Genomic DNA, 22,791 nt, shown 5'->3' with positions numbered 1-22,791 from the left:
AGTTACTGTTCAAAATTCATGAAAACGCAGCAGTGTCCACAACAACTGTTTTAAACTGGGTTTTTTTATATGGAAAATGCATGATATTTCACCTCTTTTATTTCAGTAGAACAACTGTGTAATGGTTCAATTAGTATTATCATTATCATCATTTATTCTTTTCACTGCATTAACCATCTTCTTAGAAATGTATTGAAGATGTATAAATAAATATACTGTATATAGCAAAGTGAAAGATAAATTCTTTGCTTTTCTGCATTTTATTCTAAAGCTCTTACTGAAAACAGTATTTTGAAATAAAGGGCCCTTCTGCCTCAAGTAATCTCTTAGCCTCAGATGGTCAATTTAGCACAAATCCACTTAATGCACAAAAGGCATTTATGGCTTATTCAGATCGAACTCTTTCTGCCACTTAAGATGTGCTGCTCTTTTAGAACTCTTAAGGGATATAATGAGAATACATATTACTAAAATCAATGCTAAAAGTTCTGAGGAGATCCAGCTTAGCATGCTCTTCATTGATTTCCTTGGATCTTTTTAGTCATTCAGCGCTCTGTACTTAAGGAAAAGACAGGCATTCCATCCACACAACTCAAATATAATCATTCATGTATCAAGTCTTTTCTTTACTGGAGTTATCAAGGTCTCATTTCAAAGGCAGCTTTTTAAATGCTGAGGGACTGTTTAGGAATTTAGGCTCTGGATAAAAAAGAGCAAGAAATGAAAGTGCACTGAGACAAACAGAACAGCCAGCATTAAACAGAAATTGAGCAGTCTGACAAGGTGAAATACTAGATGCTCAGATTACACAACAGCACAAATTCATAAATTTAATAAACCTCTAATAAGGTCCCTAGCTGTTGTATTAATGTGTTTTCAGTAGTCGAAATCATTTACTTGAGTGGGTAACCGTGCTCAGCCTGGGCCCTAGCCCTAGCTCAGAAGGTAATTTATGTACGTGCATGCAGGAATTTCAGGACTTGATCTGAAACTTAACTATGTCATAAAAAACAATATTTTTAAGCATGCGCCAAGTTACAAATGATCACAGTGAATGCAGCAGCCTCCCTTCTATGAAAGCACTGCACCAGAAACTCATTACCACTACCATAACAAACAAATACAGGTTAAACACTCAAAAAAGATACACGTCTCATTAACAATGCACTCTGCACAGTAAGACTTTTCAGCTGTCACATTTCCTTAGGATGTACATTTTAACCTCACTAAAAAATGCATCATTTTAATTATTTGTTTCTGAAATTAGAAAGCTCCCTTGTTTCCAACCAATTATAGGCAATTGTTAAGCTGTCAAATAACCAGAATGCACACTGCCTTCTGAACAGATGTGAACTGTCAAAAATGGCACATTTTAAAAACATAGGAAATGCCAGGGAAAATTATATACCTATCCTATGACCTCATTCCCTGTTCATCTGAGTACAATTCTACAGTAGGTTAGCTAAATTGAACATAAAGGTCAAGAAGTAAAAGACATTTTACAGAATTATGCCCAGACGTCTCATTAAAGCAAGTTCTCCATCTGCCTGTTGTTGGCAGCTTAAGTGTAATGCCTTTTAAATTGCTGTTAAATATATACAAAAGTCCTCAAAGGAAAAAAAATCTCAGACAGATACCTGTGGTTGCTGTAAACTTGTCTGGAATGATTCCTAATTTGAATACAATAAAAGGTTTATTTAGTATACATTTCTTTTATAAAACAAGTTAATCAATAGTACACAAATGTGAAAAATATTTCAAAAATATAGATGTGTATTGGGATCAGGGGGTCAACAGTCATAAATAATAAATCTTCTTGAACTTATATTTTATGTTTTTAATCTGTTTTTCCTCATGTAAAAATTATAGTTTCCTGTTTTGAAAAAATCTTAATGAATGAAGGTAGCATAATTTCAAAAATACGTTAATTTCATGACTGATTAAGTAAAGGAACTGGAACAATCATAACTATATTTATATCTACTTATTTCACAAGTGGTATGTGCTAATTTATCACCCGATTACTAATCACAAGTAACCAATTGTGTCTGTAGTATATTCAGGTATTAAAGAACTGATCACGTCTATAGGCACTATACATTAATAAATACATGAACAATACTTAAATAAAGAATCAGATAAACAACAAATATAAAAAACGAAAAGACAAACCTTTAGCCAGCATCATGATTCTGGGAATATTAATTTCTGTCAGCTAATACATTGCTTCAAATCATCCTTTAACATTGAAATGTTCAGTGGGAAAGAATGAATCACCAGTATAAAACAAATGGGTTGGTTTTCTCATACTTTTTTTGGTCATAGCTATATCATGCTTGCGTAATTAGCACAGACATTGACTACTAACACTGCATCATCCATAACTTTAAGTTCCAAACGCTAGCATGGAAGCATGGAAGAAAAGGAGTTTCTTTCTTTCTTCTTGCTCACACCTGAAGAAGGCTCCACAGCCGAAACGTTGTGTTCCCTTTCTTCTTTTTTTCAGCATGGAATAAACCTATTACTTGTTTCTTTCTCAGAGCATGACCTGACCCACTCTGCGGTCCAGAAAAACCCAAGGAGCCACACTGACCTGGCACTTCACTGAGAAGCAATGATGGGAGCCAGGGACACTTGTACAGTGTCATGGAGGGGTTGACCTCATTCAATTTTCTTGTTTTTTTTTTAGTTTAACGGGGAATGAGCAGCTGCCCCAGTCACATGAGACTGCATGGGACATGGGATATTTTAAATACAAAAAGACAAAATGTCAGTAAATGAAGTACAGTAAAGGCTCCCTCATTTTATCTTCATGCACTGTGTGTAGCAGGGGGTATTTCTAAATATAATACTCCCTGTAAGATGAATGAATTAAATCTAGAAGCAAACAATATAGCAGCTAAACAAAAAAAACAGTCCTGGAGCCCATTCAAAATGATGAGTCACTGAAGCATCAATTTCTACTCCCTATTACAGTTTACTGATACATATCACTCACATCAAATCCGTGCTGCTTAAGTGTTGACTCAGTTTCTTAGAATCTGCCTTTTTCGCTGCTGAGCTTGAGGTCATACTTGGCAGAAGCCTTTATCTTTTGATTATGTTACACTGTCATTAATAAAATTTCAGCAAAATGGTTAAACTCCAATTAAGATGGAACAAGGGCGTGATTTGATTTAGTTAGTTTTATTGGCTCCACTAACTGAACAAGTCTGCAGGTTCAACCCGTTCTTTATGAGGGATGAGCGAAGGGTGAAGATGGGGTGGAGAGAGGGATGTGGGTTAGACAGAGATGCGATTTTTATACAGTCAGGCAAATGTGGGCAAGACCAGGTCTGGCCTACTCCTGAATGCTCATTTAATACACTTTCATTAACCTATTAGCCCTGAGTACAAACACAAGACAAGTAAATAAGTTATTAATGTATTGAAAGATGATTAATACAAAAATATTAGAATATATATTTATATACAATTATAAAATTGATTTAATAATATTAGAATAAAGACAGCTAATTACGAGGGCAAGTTCTCAGTTCAAAATATAGTTCTCGCAAATTGCTGAACCACCTTAGCTGAAGCTGTTCACACACAATTCACCACCTTGCGTAAGTAGGTTTGTAAAAGTGTCAGCCAAATGACATTCTGCTTTATTATTATAACACTGTGTTTTTCCATTTCTTGCCAAGTTGCCACCGGTTCCCTGTGATCCTCAACTGGATGAAGAGGTTAGAAGAGGGATGGATGTATTGTTAATCTTTTTTCATTTACTTTGCAGCATGCGATTAACTACTACTTGTTCTTATCCAGCTTGAAAACCGATGCAGGTGACTATTCTTACCTTATTACTACTGTATATTGCTGAGCCATAATATCCTGATAAGAAATCCAAATGTATTTCTCCAATTTCACCACATGGGGGCCACCTTACATTTCAAATGAAGGTTACAAACGAGCATAGTGTTTGTTTTTTCAGTATCAACACTACAATTACTGGTACATCGAGTACAGTACACGGTTTATTAGACAATAAAAAGAAAAGTGCAAAATAAACAAGACTGGGGTACCTTTCTATTTCTCATGTTTTTAATTTCAAAAAGTCAATTTTTTCCAATAATATTAAAGATCTTAGCCTATTTTAAGAAGTGGCATGAGAACTGCAGTATAGGAATTTATGATTACTTAAGTGATAGTTTTAATTCAAGTTCATGTCCCACAAATGTATTTCCTCTACAGATGATTTTAATTAGGTCAAGGTTTTATGTCCATGGAACTTATTTCTTGCATAAAGTTTATTTTTGAAGATAACTAAGGAAATTTAATTAAAATAATGAATTCATAGGTTAGGGAAGAACACACTGTTTCCTACATTTTTTTCCTCAGTGGAGTACTTCCTGATAATTAAATGTATTGTAGATTACACTGGCCTTGTGGGAGCACAGTCCAAGAATTAATCTTTGAAAAATCTGTAGAGAGAAAATACAGAAACATCTGTCGTAAAACATCCTTTAAGTCAACCAAGAACCAGCTGGTTCTATTGCTACATTACGAAAAAGGCAAGTCATTTTCCAAAATATCCATATGTCTTGTTTTCGGTGCCTGTCCTTTAGAAGAAGAACCTTACAGTAGTAAAATGTCATTTAAAGCCCAGCACTTGTGAGAAAATTAACATTTGAAATCATATTCTCAGAAGTGTTAGTTTCATAGTCTATTCACAGAACAGTGCAGTGATTCACAAAGACCTTTTCTCATAGTCCAATGACTGTGTGCTGATAAGAACAATATTAGATACTGTTACTGCTTCCTGGGATATGCCTAAAAAGGCTTGTTTGATGATTACCATCAATTGCTCAAGAACTGGTCACACAGAAGGTTCAACAAATGGCTGTGTTTGTGTCTTTTCAATTTTACATAATGTAATAAATGTTATGTAAAGGATAATGTAACATATTTGGCCATCGGCTTACTCCTCATTAAGGTATTAAAATTTAAACCAAAGTAGAATTTTCTCACTCAAGCCTAACCTAAAAATCCACCTACTGTATATGAGTTGACTACAGCTGTAATATATATATATACTGTAATGCATATATATACATACATGGGAACAAGTAATAGGTTTATTCCTGCTGAAAAAGAGAAGAGAGAAAACACAATGTTTCGGCTGTGGAGCCTTCTTCAGGTGTGCAGGTGTCAGGTGCACATGTATATATATACATATACAGTATATACATATACTGTACAGTACATATAAATGCAATTTAATATAAAAGATCAAGTATTTACATCCACACTGTTGTATGAACCAAGTTGTATGGTGCACTTCAGAAAGAAATGCTATGAAATGCTATGAAAACACATCTTCCCTCTCTGTTTTTCATAATCATATACAGTATGTGTACACCAATCCTTCTCTATTTTATACAGGTTATTCAACATACATATCTGTAAAGAACTGCATTCAGAAATTGAGATGAATATTAAAAAACATGGCACATGCTATAAGGTCTTAAACTAAATATTGGAAAATAAAATGTACACTAACATGTACCTTTTTTTAAAATGTGTTATCATGAACTATCAAAGCATCTTTGCATCTTGAAGATAAACCCAGAAGCGTTTTCTTCTAATGAAGTTCGTGTATGTTCTCCTTTCTGCGAGAATAAGTAAATACTGTAAATGTTTTTTTTTCCATTCAAACGGATCTTCTTGTAAGCTCTGATTTCCACAAAGACCTTTCTCCATAGCAACAGGCTCCAAAGGCACACGACTGTTAGAATGATGGTGAAAATCAAACAGCAGCTGAGAGAAAGCTTCAGGCCTCTATTTACAAACAAGGACTGCATCGTCACATTTTATGGCATTAATGTAGAAGCATAAATTCTTCCACCTGTAGTTTCTGATTAACAGTCGGTTTCATAGTGTAGAGCAAAGAAAAAAATCATAACTATTCTGATTTGATTACACTGCACTGTTGGTGTGCATCCAGTTGGTTGCAGACTGGACTGAGCATGAAGCCGAGTAATGAGAGGGGAAAAACGTTTTGGAAGCAAAGGAAGAGTGAGAAGGCAGTTAAAAAGAGAGAAGGAAGCCATTTGAGCAACTCAAATAAGAGCAACCCATCTTCATAAAAGCCCAAAATCAACAAAAATGCAAAGCAATTTGTTTTCTGAAAAGCGTTTTCAGTCTGCAAATTAATATACAGTATACTGAAGCCACAACATGTTTTTCAACCTGGTAACATTATTGTGAACATAGAAAAGTGCACAGAAGCTACATAGAAATTATTTGCTAATGTTTGTGTCATTTCTTCTCACACTTCTAAATTCAGATATATTAATAATGCCTAAAAACCTCATTTTAAGAGCTGTTGGTAGCTTATTTGGTGTAAGAAGCTGTGAAAAATTAGTAATTGTAATTGTGCAGAACAAATTACATCAGAAGGTTACCATCAACCTTAAGAAATTTTGGAAAACAAATGCTGGGTATATACAGTGTTTTATGGCCCATTAAATAGCCACACAAAGATGCCAGACTTTCTAGTCTTGATTAGTAGTTCAGATTCCCTTTACAAATATACCTGCTTATAAACAGTCAAAAAGACAGAAAATATGTTTATGAAGATTAACAGTACAGAATGGGAAGAATCTAACTAGAGAGTTGATAGTACATTATAAAGGTTCCATGGAAAATGCCTAATTTTCTCAAGGGATACTCAATAATAAACATAGTTAAGCTGACTTAGTCTGAGCACAATATTAACCTCACTGAACCAGCACACGTTTTCTTGCAGCAAAGGCCATAGATTGTAGTTGTCAACAATTGTGGTAAATATGTAATTGTTTCATTTTATATTGATAAATGGATGATGAAATAAAAACAGCTGTCTAAGAGACTATCTCCATCTGTTATTTGGTTAATAATAGTTAGCTCAAAAGCTATTTCCACTTTAAGGTTTAAACCCCTGCTGAAAATATGCCTAATGTTTAGGTTGCTTGAATTGTTATCACTAAAAATACCAGTTGTGCCTTACAGTATAGATTTTTGTTGGTGTACCTGAATGGTGGTACACCAACCTGGTCCTGGAGAACCAGTGTATCAGTTTTTATTCCATCTCTACCCATATGAATAAAATCAGCTTGCGACTGGATTGTTATTAAAAAAATAGGAAGACATACTTGACATCCACAACTGTGTGATTCAATGTGACATTTGCACATACATCAGCTACTGAAAAAACATTGAATAGATGTTTTTGCACTCTCTATAACAAATAGTGAATAGTTAAATCTGTAACAGTAGTTGTACATTTGGGAAACCAGAGGATGCACACTAAAGTGAACTGCTTGCACCAGATGTTTGGAAAACATGTACTCTGGGTTAAAAGCCTGGGTTCTGCACTGCAGTGGAATTGATCTCACAGAGGGATTAATTAATTAAGGGATTAATGTCGTACTCATGGTTAGCTAACTGCATTGACAGGGTGGATACCAGTGCATGTCACGTCTCCACAAACACTGAGATATCAATGGGATTGAACCCTATGCATTTATGCTGCCTTTAACATTGTTAAAATGGTAATGTAATTTTTGTGTGCAAAAGTTTAAAGATTTCCATTGTTCAACATAGAAAGGGACAAGGAACTATCTAATGATATGATCTGCTGAAATATCTGCCTAATGTAACAGTTAAATTACAGTAGCATGTGTACATCCAGTATAGTATGTGGCTCAGATAACAGAAGAACACAAAAAACAAATACAGAGAACGATTGCTGTTTATTTTACAGGAGAGAATTTGGCTCGTAGTTACTCCAGCAGCCAAGATGATCGCCTGCGCTGGCAACCCTCTGCCATTCTTCCCTGGCATCCATACTATAGGTCCTTTCCTTCTGAATGCCCAGAAGAATGGGAGTGGAACTCCTGGGAGTCTACAACAGATATTACCAAGCTTCTGCCAGACTGTTTAATTTACTATTTTTTTCTTTTGTTCTTTTTCTTATCCTTTTTATTCTGACTGTTCCATACAGCAGTCTAGCATCTTAATTTTTAACAATGCTTTAAGTACAGTATTACTGTACTATTATTTTTTAATTGCATTTAAATTTAAACAATGTTTTACTTATTTTACTGTTACCAAGTACCACAATCAACAACAGGACAACAAAAGTTACAGTACAGATTTGTGAACATATGAATGAAGAAGACTGAATATTGCAAAACTCTGAGCTCAGTTCCAAGGTTCACAGTAAATCCACATATACTTTGTTGATTGAAACACACTACATGACAACTCCTTGGGCTATAACTGTAAATTACATTATTACAAACAAGAATGATAACTTGCGAAGCCCAGCTATGGTTTACAGAAACACACCACTAAATGATATTTCCTAAGACACAAACAAACTGTTGCTCACCTCACTCCTACTTGAGTGGCTGGGTGTGTCCACTAATGGTGTCCCATTGGACTGACTTTGAAATAAGGTTTAAGAATTGTGCAGGGCCTCTGATTCTGTTTTTTAAATAATATTGTAGTGCTGGTGGAGAAAGTGGGTTCAGCTGTTATTCCTAGATCACAGGCATGGAAGTCATGTTCTTTTCTGTGTTACCACCTCAAGTGGTAACAAACACAAGACAAAACAACATTTCACAACCAGACAAACAAAAGTGCTACAGCTCCCACCAGATCACACCTACAGTAGTACCAATAGCACTTTCAAAAGAAAGCTTACCACAAGTTTAAATTTACACTATATACTATATTCCCATTAGTAAAACTGTCATTTTTTATGTGGGTTTCTTTCTTTAAACAGAGCCCACAGATACAGAAGATCTATATTATATGTTGCAAGAGATTGTTTAGATATTTATATGCCATTTTATTTTAACTTATTTTTAACAGACAATTGGACCCTAATATTAAGCAGAGTAGCTCTGCTGTCTGCACAACCATGATAATAAAAAGCAAATAGGATAAACGTTAAAACTTCAGGCCAAATCAAATAAATCAATGGTAGTGTTAATAAGCCATTTTTGCCCGTGAAAAACTAAAATGCGTAAGACTTGAATTTTAAAAAAACACAATCAACTATTTCAGATTCAATTAATACTGTAAGGTTTTTTTTGCCCTGGGGCGATTACTTTCAGTGTTTCTTATGGATTCATATCTACAGTAACCTATTACTTCACACACATCTACATAAATCATATTCTCACAAAGAATTGCTCACAAAGAATGTGTCAAGTGTGCAACATGGAACCTTCAGCAAAAAATGTATTGTAAGTTCAATGTTGGTTAGACTATAACATATCCAGTTTCTAATCCTGAATCACTGACTCAAATGTTGTGTATGTTACAGTAACAAATATAATTAAAGGTGATAAATGTGCAGTACATGAGAAGTTGATATGAACAAATATGTGCAACTTGGACTCATCCTGAATTTTTGCAAGAGGTGCATTGCTTTTTACTTTGCATTTTACTTGCTATAGCAGCTGGTGTTATTTTCTGTGTGTAAAGTGAAGTGGTTTCAGAGACACATCAGCTTTCAAACACACCTGGCATCTCTGGGTACTTTACATGGTCTACATAAAGCACTGACAAGCTCAGCAGACTGTACAGTATATATATATAACCCCAAACAGTATACAGGATAAACATGATTCATACCATTGAAGTGTTACAGTACTCCAGTGTCAGTGTGCTCTGAGACCTTTTACTCTATGATACTGCTGTCGCTACCCTGGTTTTAAAAGGTTTAAACTGTGCAAAGTTTTATTAAATCACCTGTCTATACAATCATTGGCCCTCAAACATTAATGTATTCACTGGCGCATGATCAGGCTTTCATAGTGAGTCAAATTTTCTACTCTTTAAACCTCTCCAGGGGAATGAATCACCCAAAGTCTCTCCAGATGAATTGCTGTGGTGAAGTGTTCTACCCTGAACAAAAAAAAACAATACATCATTAGCAGTTCTTTTTCTATCAACAAGCAAGTTTTTTTTCTTTCTGTAGGCATGATTTCTTGTCATACCAATGCACAGTAAGCAAATGTTTAGAAAACTTCAAATATATTTGTTTCTATTAACATACATAAACAACTATTTGGTGTAAAGACTGTGAATATTTTAATTAGGTCTTCAACTTGTCAAATTTTACTTTACACTATATGGAAGAAGGGAAATGGTTGTAATAAATACAAGCAAACAGTTTTAATTCAACAGTCAACTGGAATGAAAACTAGAAGACATTCCAGAGCCAGGACTAGAAAACCTGCTCAATAACCTCCAGAACTGTTTTAGTAATGCACCTTCAAATTTTCAACATTTATGATTTCTTATAAATATACTGTAAGTAGCCATTAATACAGATAAATAAATGAATGATGATAACTGTCCATTTAATTTTATAATGAATAATACAATAGAGTTATGACCTTAATTATTATGTTGCAAATAAAAGGGCAAGCATATAAAACTAAAAACAAGTCAAGAAAACCAGCTAAATCAGAATCACTTTATTTGCCAAGTATGTTACACATACAATGAATTGAATCTGGTGTCTTGGTACAAAAATACAGATACAAAGAAACAATCAATAGTACATATCCAGTATACTTCATACAAAGAACACGCACAGGTCCGTACATATGCACTGCGTCCCGTATTCATGTGTCCTGGTTAAGCAGGGCAACGGCCATGGGGCAGAAGCTGTCCAGCGGTTGTGGTCTTATCAACCAGTAGCTTATTAAAGAATACATTCTGCAATGTCTAGGAGATAACCAGGAATGCCCTGTTCAGTTCACAAAAACGGAAAAAAAATCTTTAGTGATGACTAACACAATCGGCTCCTACTCTAAGGAGCATAATTAGTCACCAGAGGTTAAGAGGATCATCACTGCTGTGTTTCCATCCTACCTTATTCTACAATTGCAAGAAGAGAACTTTTATTTTAATTTCACCACAAGGCTAATTTTTATCTAATTGGACTAGGTGCAAAATGTATCAGATCTCAGACCAAACCTTCATCTGGTTATATAAACTCATACAAATGTCAAGAACGGTTCTTTCATTAAAAAAATGAATCATGTTGCACCCCCATGCTAATTTCAAACCAAAATATCAAACTCATAGGTCAACCATTCCCAACAGTGGTGAAATGACAGAAATTTCTCACATATTAAATGCAACAGGAAAGAGTATAAAGCAAATTAAGAAAGTATTTAGCTTGGCCAATAAATGAAACAAAATGCTGTGTTGAAATAGAGAGGATGCATGGATCCCAGAGCACTTCACATACAGGAGGCGGCTTATAGCAAAGCGATAAGACTGCACAGCACCCACTTGTGCTAAAAGACCCTACACAGAAGTCAGGTGGAGATGTGAAAACCTGCTGCACCCACTGGCGTAAGGGAGAACTCTAAGTAGGTCAAGCCCACAGTGGAAGTTAGCCCAGATGTTAGAGTTAACACCCTAACTCTTATGAATAGTGTCAATTGGATATTTAATGATCAATTAGTCAGAAGCACTGCCATGTCAAATCCAAAAAAGGGCACGTCCTACAGGAGAGCATCTCTTGTCATCTTCTAAGACATTGGTTTGGAAATTCCGCTTCAAAGAGATGAGCGCTCCTATTGTTTGGGAGCTGTTTTAAATAACTTCTCACATTTCTTTTTTCAATGTAATAAAGTAGGCTTCAGGCTTGATTTCATGTCTTAATTTCTAATAATTCACAAGGGACTATTTGTATTATTCTTCTCTGGCAAAGGCTCTCTATATTAAAATTCTATGCAGTTACTTTTTACTTAAAGCAGGATAAATTGAAAGAGTACTATCTTTCTGACGCACTCGTGAATAATTTAAGTGAGTTGCCTGTATCTATTTCATTGCAATGTGGGTTTGCATAAATTTAAACCAGACAAGTGCTTCTTCACCACCAGGCACTGCAACAGCCATTTGAGAAGCTGGTTGCTTTTCTTCTCATACATATTCCTAAACTTGTGGTCTAATTTAATGACTGAACTGCTTCACAAATCCTCAGATTTGTAAGACTGGAATTACTCAATGTCCTACACTACAAATGAATTACAACTAGACTTACCCCGTGTTTCTGAACACATCATTTTGATCATTATTTATAAGAGCACTGCATATGGGACTTATAAAAACACACAAAGTATTATGAATGCAGAGATTTTGACATTGAAAAGCAATACTTTCTAGTATGGCCACTTTCACACGAAACAAATAAGGTTAAGCATGGTTACTTATATTTCCTGGCCTCTGGGGCCGATGTGCTTAGCCAGGCTATATTAATTCAGCTGAAAAAGTCTAAAGAGATTGATGAATGGAATCCATGATAAATCCTAACCACCACCTGACTGAATATTTCAAAGCATTACTTAAGTATATATAATAGTATATATCTGTATATTACTACATTGTAGTTTCAGGGTGGTCAAGAAGGTTACGAGGCTGATGAGGCCTGAGCCACCAGTTAGATTAGCATGAGGTAAGTCAATGGTTATGCTCTGGAGGACTGTACACCGGGGCATATGTAGACTATATATATATATGTTTCCTCAGCAATGACACAAGTCTAAACTGGTCTACGGAGCTTTTGTCCCCTACAGCTTCATTCAAGAAATGTATTTTGAAATAGTGCAACAACTCATAAAGGGGAACAATGAATGTTTTAAGAATGAATGAACGCACAAAAAAGGAGAATCCACACGATACTAAACCAGGTCTCTCTTCCTTTACAGCAAAGTACTATTTGCTTTACTATTTCTTTAGATTTGGTGTTATGATTTAGAATTTCAGATTTGTCATAAATTCACATGTGAAAAATCCATTCTTTCCAACCTCACACATAACCAAAAATGAACATTTCACACTTGCCATTTCTCCAGCCCTTCCCACACCCAGTGTTCTGTGTGCACAGAATACGTTATTCAGCAACAATGACTGTGCTCAATGCGGAGGCAGCTGAGAGCAAATAATTATCATCCCTGTGTCAATGGGACAGATGTGCATTCCATTTTTATAACAAAAAAACACTGTAGCTAGGATCTCCCTGCTGTTTAAATACACAAAAAAGTGATAAACTCTTTAACTGAGAGGCCATATTTGACAGATATGAGTGGTACTCATTTTCTAAATTTCACATATTCAGTAAGATCGTAATGGGCTGAAAGCAATGTGTTCACTTCCATAAGCAATACTGTATGTAAAGCTACATTAAATAATTACTAATGCGTTTGTAAATAACTCTGATGACTGATGGTACTTTTGAATGCAGGTAAGAAACAAGGAGTCCCTTGTGTAAGTCTCTTCAAAGTAAGAAAAAGTAAGGAATCTGGTATAAATTTCTTTTAAATAAATCTGATGTTTCTGTGGTGTTATAAATGTTCTTCAGCTGAGCATTCAGGCTTTATGTCACTATGATTTGAGATGTAACTTGAAAATTAAATTTAAATAAAAAACTACTGACAGAGAAGTATAAAGAAAAGAAAGGCTAAAACAATTTCAGCAGCTGAACCAGTGTCTGTAGTCAGGTGCCTTTCCAAGCAGTGCATTACACGCCACTTACCTGATACTTGCCAGCATATTGCTTTAAGCACTGCTTTCCTTTTTTAAAAAAAAGATTGCTCTGTTGAGAATCAGCAGGTATTTCAGATGATGGAAGGAAAGATAGAAATCATGCATTACAGTGACTCCCACAGTACCATTAACAAACAACAGCAATTCTTAATAAAATGGCATTATTTATGTAAGGCCTCAACACATTACTTGGATGAATGTCCATTTCCTCTTTGCTCTGAGCATTTTTAATTTATAGTGTCTTTTCACTTTTAAAATATACATGAAACCATATTACAAACTACCCTAGTTGAAGCTTTATGACAAACAGACATTTATATAAATTAATTTCCAATTTCAAGACTTGTAGAAGAATTTGTAATAAAAAAACTACTAAGCATTGAATTATACAAGTATACAAGAGAGCTGCAAGAATACCATTATGAATTTTTACATTGGTAAAACACAATGCAGTACACACAGTACGTAGAAAAACCTGGCAGTGGAATCTTTTCTGGAGTTGCCTTATTCATGATTGTTTTTATACACCTTTGTCATGTGATTAAGATAAACATGCATACATACATATCACTACAAGCAATTATATTACTTTACTGTACAAGGAATCATAAGTTTAAAATTGTCCAGCTTTATGAAGGTTTCCAAGTTGCTTCAATAAAATTCAATTCATTGCACTGTAAAACATGCTGTGTAATAGATGCTATTTCTAAAGGAGTTACTACTGGGACTGCAGGCTGTTCCACCTGCAGCTATATACTATACCGGTGCCAATTGCTACCTGCTAATGCATTTCACAGCTCCATAGGAAGACAAAACTGACCTGCTTTTTTCTGCTTCTTCTCTGTCTTTCTATTTCTGATTTTTTAGAAGTAGTATTCCCTTTGCAACCTGGGCAACTCATAGGAAACTAAACCGTGCTGTGAAAGGAAGCAAAAGCATTAGAGAAAATCTAACAGTTCACCCAGAAAAGGCAACAAAAAAAAAACATATGAACTACAAAGGTGTATGAGCCATATGCAATATAACTGTATTGCATGAGGCATAATCCCTTTCCTAACAGTAAATGGTTCATTTATAATTTTCACAACAATAACTGCCTATTAGTCTCTGTATAACACAAACATTAACCTTTATGCCAGATTTCAGAAACAACTGCAGATGAGATCTGTTCAATGAACCCAACCAATGGTATTCTTATGTCTTAACTCAGACAGTAATATATTCTAAGGTAGATTCTTTAGGAAGGAACTTCGTCTAGTATAGGACGTATCATGAAAGAAAGGTTATAAAAAGAAAAGGCTATTTGGCCCATCTAGCCAGGTAAATGCTAGTTAATTGATCCAAGGATCTTTTCCAGAAATTTCTCTAAAGAAGCCAGGGTATCAGCTTGAAGAGTGGCGAGGTAACTTGTTATATACTCCCACAACCCTCAAGACAACAGTTTTGAGTTTCAAAAAAGATTTCAAGTAACAAGAGAATCAATTAGAGCAAAAACTATTCCAAATGAAGTGTAAGCAACTTGTTTGTGGGAAAGTATTATTAGCTAGGTTACTCCATGATGGTTTTGGTATCTTCAGTACCTTTAATAAATTGTCAAATTCTTTATAAATGCACCTCATTCATTTTTTTACATTAACAGGCAGATTTGAGTGTAAGTAAAACACAGGGAAAGAACACTATTATAGCAGAATCAGGTAGATGGTTTCTTTAGCATAACTGTTTTCTGAACCAAAAATGTCTCCACAAGCTCAGCACCAGTTGAAAAAATAATTACATCAATCTCCAAAGTAATGTTCACAAGAAAAAAAAATGAATTCTTAACACCGATAGTTTAAAAAATAAACCCTCTAAGTTGAACCATTGACATGCACATTTCTTCACTGAAATCACAATAACATGGAAAATTATAGAAATGATCATCCTTCTGTCACGGTCATCATCCCTCCTCTAGAGGGTACTCTGACCATTCAATATTTTAGTTTCATCATTACGTACACTTGTTTCCTATTTTCCTGTCACTACTTAAGTTGGGCGTCTCCTGGCTTCAGGGCTCGGTATTGGAAGATGGACGCCACAAGGCCTGCCCATCCCCCTGGGCTCTCAGGTAGCCCGAGGGCAGGTCTTATTCCCCGCCGTCCTGACCATCTGGGTCCGGGGCTCGGAGCACCCGGCTCCGTTGCGATTTTAACTTCCTTGTTCCTGATTCCTCGTCCCCATTCCTGTCTCTCTTGGGATGGATCTCCTGGCAATGGACTTTTGGACTGCTTCCTGGTTTCCCCTTCAGGATTGTTTTGGACATGTTCGCCTGCGCCACGCCCCCCGAGCACCGGAACACTGCCGTCACGCCCCCCTGTCAGTCATCCCGTCCTGATCCTGCCGTGTTTCCCCGTTGTCCTTCTCCAGTCTCTTCCAGATTTTACCATCTGCACAGGGTCCTAAATACGCACTACACGGGAGTCTGAATCGGCTCCCATGACACCTTTCTTTGCTAGCACGATCAACAAAGTGTTCAAGAACATGAATTAAATTACATCTTCTGTCTTGGAAGGTTATATGTTTGTAGGTGCTGGTTTTGAAGATCTGTTGAATACTTTAAGGTAGGCTTATTTAATCGGGAGTAAAGATGAGGAAGGTAGTATTACACATCTCAGTAATCTTAATAGAGCAACACATCAATGGTATATATCTATTAAGATGACTATGATGTAATTTGAAATTTATTAGAAGATTTAGTTGGGTTAATTGTGGCACTAAAGCTATGGTTGCTGCTGGAAGTGGTGTTAGTGGGACCAGCGGGGGGCGCCCACCCTGTGGTCTGTGTGTGTCCTAATGCCCTGGTATAGTGGCGGGGACACTATACTGTAGTGGGCAGTGTCTTTCGGATGAGACGTTAAACCGAGGTCCTGACTCTCTTTGGTCTCTTTGAGATCCCCAGGCATTTCTCGATAAGAGTAGGGAGTTACCCCAGTGTCCGGGCCCAATTTCCCCCCTCGGCCTTTACAGTGGCCTCCAAATTGTCCCAATGTATGACTGGCTTGCACTGGCCCTGCGATGGACTGGCGCCCCATCCAGGGTGTACCCTGCCTTGCGCTGGTTGCTTGCCGAGTAGGCTTCGGCTTCCATATGGTATAAAGCAGTTTAGCAAATTACATGACATTATAAGTGAATACTTACATTTGTTTCTGACTGATACTGTATCACACGGCATAAAGAGAGTTTTGTCTGTTTGCTTGTTTTAAAAAATGGGTGTTTATCTGATATGGCTGTGCTCCCATGAATTTAATTGCTAACAACTGATTAAATATCATTCTTCCCAGAGAGCAAGATGGCACCAGTAATATGACAATATTTACACATCTGCATTTATTACAAAGCATTTGATCCATAGAATGGATATGGAACAGATGTGTGCAAGCTATTGCTCCTTTCTTGGCAGGAGAAAAGGGAACAGAAAGTTCAATCTGATGCCCTCTCCCATCATCTGTAACACAGCCAGATTCAATCAGCAAACAAGCATTACGGAGTACACTCGAAGATCTGCACAGAAGACTTTACTTCAATTCCTCTAGACCAAGACACATACTGTACCTGATGTCAGTTCCCAAGACACCCTTTCACTTAAACAATAGGAATTTTATTTTGACTCAAAAGGCTGTATATATACTGCCCATAGATCTTTGCAGTCTGTGTAGGTTTCAGAAATGCATGAAATCTGATTGATTTCTATAGCATTTGAATATGGAGGACATTGCAGCTGATAGGTGTTGGGAGACATGTGTTCTAGTGTCTACGTCACTGTCACTGTATTATTTTAGTCTTAAATAAGTGTGTGGTTCTAAACATCTGTCCTTAATAGCTTAACAGGAGCTTTTCAAGGGAAATGCCCGAGCTGTCAAAATCAAAGGCAAACTGTACACAATGTTGTTAAATATACACTGAATAAATCTGACAGTGAACATTTAATTGGTGATGTTTCTAAAATGGTTTACTTATTATTATTTAGGTTACAAAATATTTTGGTTGTCCATGAGAAATCCCTTCTCACATTAGGGGCAAGATGCCCCTCTCAAAAGTGCAAGAGCAGCTGATAAGAAATTATTTTGCTAATGGTGGTATTTATCATCATCACTTTCCACTATCGATGGTAATATATGCAGTGGGAAGCCGATCCAATTTTTCAACTTATCGCATTTCAGAACAAATTAGAATACATTATTAGAGGATGAAAACCAAATTCAAAGACAAAGATAGGGTACTGAACATTTCTTAAATAAGGTGAATATTTAAACTTGTATTACCAAGCTTAAATTGCCAATCCTTTCCAGTGAAAATATGATGTCATTGCTGCAGACAGGCTTTTTAGCAGTACAACTGCAGCCTTTAACACTGGCTTCAAAATTCTTTCTTCAAAAAAAGTTCCAGGCCCTTTATCTTTTCCTGATGTCATATTTACAAATCGTTACTTGGTTCTAATGATATTAATAGCAAAACACATTTTTTTGATTTTGCCAATATAGAATGTGAGAGGCGAAAAATAAGAAGATGTAAAAAAAGAGCTGCTTATGATACAAATTTGAATTCATTTCCAGTATCACTGAAAGCAGTAAATACTTAAAAAGTGATGAGATAATTACATTGTTTTAAATTATCGCCTCATAACCCGACTGTGTCAGATCCCAGATGATAAGCAGGGTGGGTCGATTCAGTGGGAGTATTGGAACGCTCTAAGGAAAACCCGGTTGCTGCTGAATTATGTTCCAATATTGTGACAACATGCTGACAGGGGACACTGTGCTACATTAGACTGTATGAGACACTGTCCTTTGAATGAGATGGTAAACTGGTGCTATAACTGCTTGTGTTTTAGAGACATTTACCACAGTGTTCTGTCTAAACTCTACAACTGGCTGACATTGGCATAAGACATTTTTCTCACTTCACAAGCTGATCTGCCCTGTAGTGGTTCGCTGGTCCATTCGGGAATGAACAAAGTGGGATCTCCCCTGTGTGTAAAGAGCTTTAAGGTCCTATAGGATGAAACACCCTATATAATAAAAGATAATTTTATTATTATTATAATGTCTGAGAGAGTACCCCAGCTGAAACAATTATGATAAATACATACGTATGAACTTTGTTTTTGATCACAGGAAAATAGATAATGGAAAATAGACTGTAGGATCAGTGACTGTTCTTGAAACTTAGCTATAATTGTTCAGTACACATTACATAAATAATAATAATCATAATAATCTTGTAATAAATAAATGACCAGAGATAAAACATAATAAGATTCCCATTGAACAGCAAATGTCCTTAAATATGCTTTCAGTGTAAACAATTTAAAACGAATTCAGTCATCTCGCACAGGAAATCTCATTACAGCTGTTGATGGCACATCAATAAATGCAATAAAGTATTTTTCCCACTGATGCAGGGAAACAATACAAATGTGCAGTTGTTTCATTATATGCTTCTGTTTTGCACATTTAATAGCATTTCATCCATGGACAAGGGGAGAACGTAAATTATAGTTAATACTTCTTTGAATTAGGTTTCATACCCATCTTTAAGACGGAGGACTAAAAGATTATCAGCAGATGTAAGCAGACCTGTACCCCTGCAAGCTTCTCCATTTCAGGATCAGGTGCTACTGTGCACAGTCCATTAAATATTTGCAAACCGTTATATAAAAACAAATGATGCTTATGGCTCAGTGCTTCTATTTTTCTGGAGAAACAAAGCAAAATCCCTTTAATATTTTCAGGCTGTAGAAAATGACCCACATCACATTAGACACTCCCCTTTTAAATAATATTATCTAAACACTGTGTATTAATATTTTGGTAGTAATACGGGTTTTAAAAATGTCATTCCATTGAATCCTTTCCTTATATTGCTTATCATTTCATCATCATAGTTTTCAAAATGTTAAATTTCATTCTAAATTTTGGCTGTTGTAAAAAGGTAAAGAAAGTCTTAAACCAGATCATTTTCTATAGTAGTCATGGGAATCCAAATCAAATAAGGATAATGGAAAGACGCTGTAGAAGAGGAATCCTTCAGATACAAATCCTGAATATGGAATCTCGCTCTTTAAAGAACAAAACAACAGCTACAAGAAAAGAGGCCCAGCCTTTTTTGCAGGACTTGGACTTTAAATGCCCAACGCCTAACATAAATCGCATAAGAAGAGCTACAACTAACAGAAGTCCACTCACTTATTATACTGTAACTTATTCAAGGATTTCAAACAGCCTTTTCCTGAAGGGAACCCGGGATTTGACTTTAACAACATATCGTTTTCAACAACTTCACTAATTATTCACTAATATTACAGTATATATACATAAAAACAGAGAATACATAGTAGGGAGAAAATCAGCTATTTTTCATGCATTTTCTCCATTTTGTGTTCACTTAGACTCTGTTTATTCATATTTTTCTGATTCTGTTTTAATTATCTATAACAAGTATCTTGCCTGCCGTACTTTGCTTGAAATTGTGCTGAGAATATATACCATATGAGACACACTGTGAAACCATAGCCAGCATTCTATTGGGCAAGGTGTTATAATAACCCTTTACATAGTGTAAAGCACAAGCTTAAGATATACAAAAAAAGAAATATAAATCCGAACTGGAGGGCAGAAAGAAAAGGGGAAGGCTTCTTGTGAAAGGATGAAGAAAAAGGTGCTTTTTTTGCACCACCCAAGATCCTAGACAAACCTAGCCATTCACTGAAAGAATTAAACTGAACATTTAGAGCCACTGCTGTTCACATTTTTAATAATTAATACAAATCACCACACTTACTCAGGCATGTTTCAATCTAAAATTCAATATGATCTCGGATCATGGATTTTGAATCCTTGTTTATACAGTACGTGTTTGACGCAATAAAGAATTAGGTCTTTCTTGACATGAAGGTGAGACAGTACACTGTGAACATCAAGAGTACTGCTATGTGCAGTAAATGTGCACAAGCACACCTTAGTCCCTGACAACACCCGCAAGCAATTTTGCTTCCAGGTGCACAGCACTTAACTACCTAATATTAAAGCACCGCCTCGAATTAACAAATACAAATACACGCAGCACAGCTAAACAGAGACTAAGAGCAACTAAATGAATACATTTTTAGCAAAAACATCCTCAGTCGTGTTGTTATTCCAGTTACATGGGAAAAAAGGACCACTCCACTAGATGCCAATAAGAATGCGTTCGGGGAACTTTGAGCCTTTTCTATTTGATGCTGCGAAATCCTATTAAACAATGCACAATCCACTGAAATCTGCGAAATCCCACAGGATCACGAAGTACAAACATCGAATTCCTAGCAGGCAGTATTGAATGCAGGAACAACACACACACTAGGATTCCTTGAGGTTTAGACCTATAAAGACTCGATCAAGTTGAGTACAAATCGTCTTTTAAAACTGGCATCGTCATTAAGCAGCTGCCAACAGTTGCCCTTCATCGGAGACAACGGCAGGAATTACGGAAAGCGAATGCAAAGAGTGAAACCATCAGACCATTTTACGTAACGAAACGGCGCTAATTCTTTTGAGGTTTATGGGCAATATGATTCGGGGGGTGCAAAACTTAAAAGAGGGAGCCATAAAATTAAACTTGAGGCTCGAATACCGAATCGTCAATACAGTTAATGAAGCTCGGAGGAAAATGTGTTAACATAGCCGTACTTCTATCCCCACCTCAGGCATACTGGAACTTCAAACTGTTCTTAAGGTCTGTGTACTATGAATTGCGCAAATAAATACGTTTCGTTCCGTAGGAAGAATATACATCATGTGTAGACAGTGCTGAAATACCAATATAAAGCAAAAGTTCCCATTCTTCTTTTAATATGCAAAAGCAAGGTTCCCAAACAAAGGTCAGACCACTGCAAAAGTTAAGATCATTAGCAATACAGACCTGTTTTTTTCTTAAAAGAATAAAGTTATGCAGTGAAATACATAAAAAATACAGATGCAAGCGCCACGTAGGGGAAACTGCCTTTCAGTAATCAATTCATATTGTCTACACCGTGTTTTCCCTATTTATCAAATAATCCAGCCATTTTTTTACTTTCCAGATGAATAATTTTAAATAGATATTTAAAAAACGCAAACACAATTTACACAAAATATAAAGGACTATCTCAGTATGCACCTTCTAATCTCATTTTCTTTTTATGCATTTATTGTTTTTAAACATAACAGTTCACGTACTGAACAGGAAAGTGTAAGGAACTAATTTCACCTTAATTAGGTGAATGAATAAGAATCAGATTTTGTATTTGGTTATAATTGCAATTACGTTCCCATAATTCACCATAAAGCCAAATACCTTAACTTTGGGCTATATTCAAATGACTCAATTGAATCAATATGGCAACTCATGGACGAGGCTAATCCATGTTTTTTTTTTAATTATACAGTACATACCTGCTGAAACGTGACCAGTGAACTTGTCACTTTGAGAATATTCCTAGCAGAGAACAATGTAACAGCGTTTTCAACGCTACATCGGCTCCACCTCACATTAACGCTTTTAGGGTACATCGTATACTGCAATAATCGAATGCATGATTGAAAACAAAAGAAGAAATAATAGGTACCTGTCATAACTCCATCTACTGTAAGACATAGTCCTGTTGCTGCTGACTCCGTCCATTATCGTCTTTATGCTGTGGCACCAAGCGCAGCTGTGTCTTGTGCTGAATAAAACCTTTATGGGATATGTACTAAGAAGCAAACGTCGGCCTCTTTAAGCACACTTGCTGTCTCGTTTCATCCAAAAGCTTACTTCTCGCTGGAAGAATGAAGATGCGCTAAAACTGATTTAGTTGGGGTTCACAATGTGAGGGTTGTACCATTTGGGGGGGACAAGGAACCAATCACAGCAAGGATGTTCAAAAACACTGCCGTAAATGCAGTCGTTCTTTGAACACTAAAAATGTGGTCAATTAAATACCCAATTAAATGCTTGACTTTAATTTATTCTCATTTGAATAATACAACTGCTTTTTGACCGCTTTTTCTATACAGTGGCTTCTTGTGATGCGCTGCGTGGCTTATTTATTCCTGTTACCACAGCTACAGCTCCATATTTTTTACATCATTCCCCCTCGTGTTGACCAATCATGATATCGCAGGGTATAACAGTCCTCCTTCCTTGACAAGA

General features: G+C 36.1%; 1 protein-coding gene across 1 annotated transcript in view; it reads right to left on the bottom strand.

Moving 5' to 3' along the window:
• tub (TUB bipartite transcription factor) overlaps positions 1–22,440 on the bottom strand; it is a 66,566-nt gene extending 44,126 nt beyond the window's left edge. Inside the window, exon 1 of the mRNA XM_088934993.1 lies at positions 22,226–22,440. Coding sequence (XP_088791119.1) covers positions 22,226–22,281 — 56 coding nt within the window. The 5' untranslated portion in view covers positions 22,282–22,440. The remainder of the gene's footprint in view (positions 1–22,225) is intronic.
• Positions 22,441–22,791: the final 351 nt, after the last annotated feature.

The sequence above is a fragment of the Atractosteus spatula genome, chromosome 16 (assembly GCF_055471065.1).
Source record: "Atractosteus spatula isolate fAtrSpa1 chromosome 16, fAtrSpa1.hap1, whole genome shotgun sequence".
Classification (NCBI taxonomy): Eukaryota; Metazoa; Chordata; class Actinopteri; order Semionotiformes; family Lepisosteidae; genus Atractosteus; species Atractosteus spatula.
The sequence above is the reverse complement of the archived record's forward strand: the minus strand, read 5'-3'. Positions and strand labels throughout refer to the sequence as shown.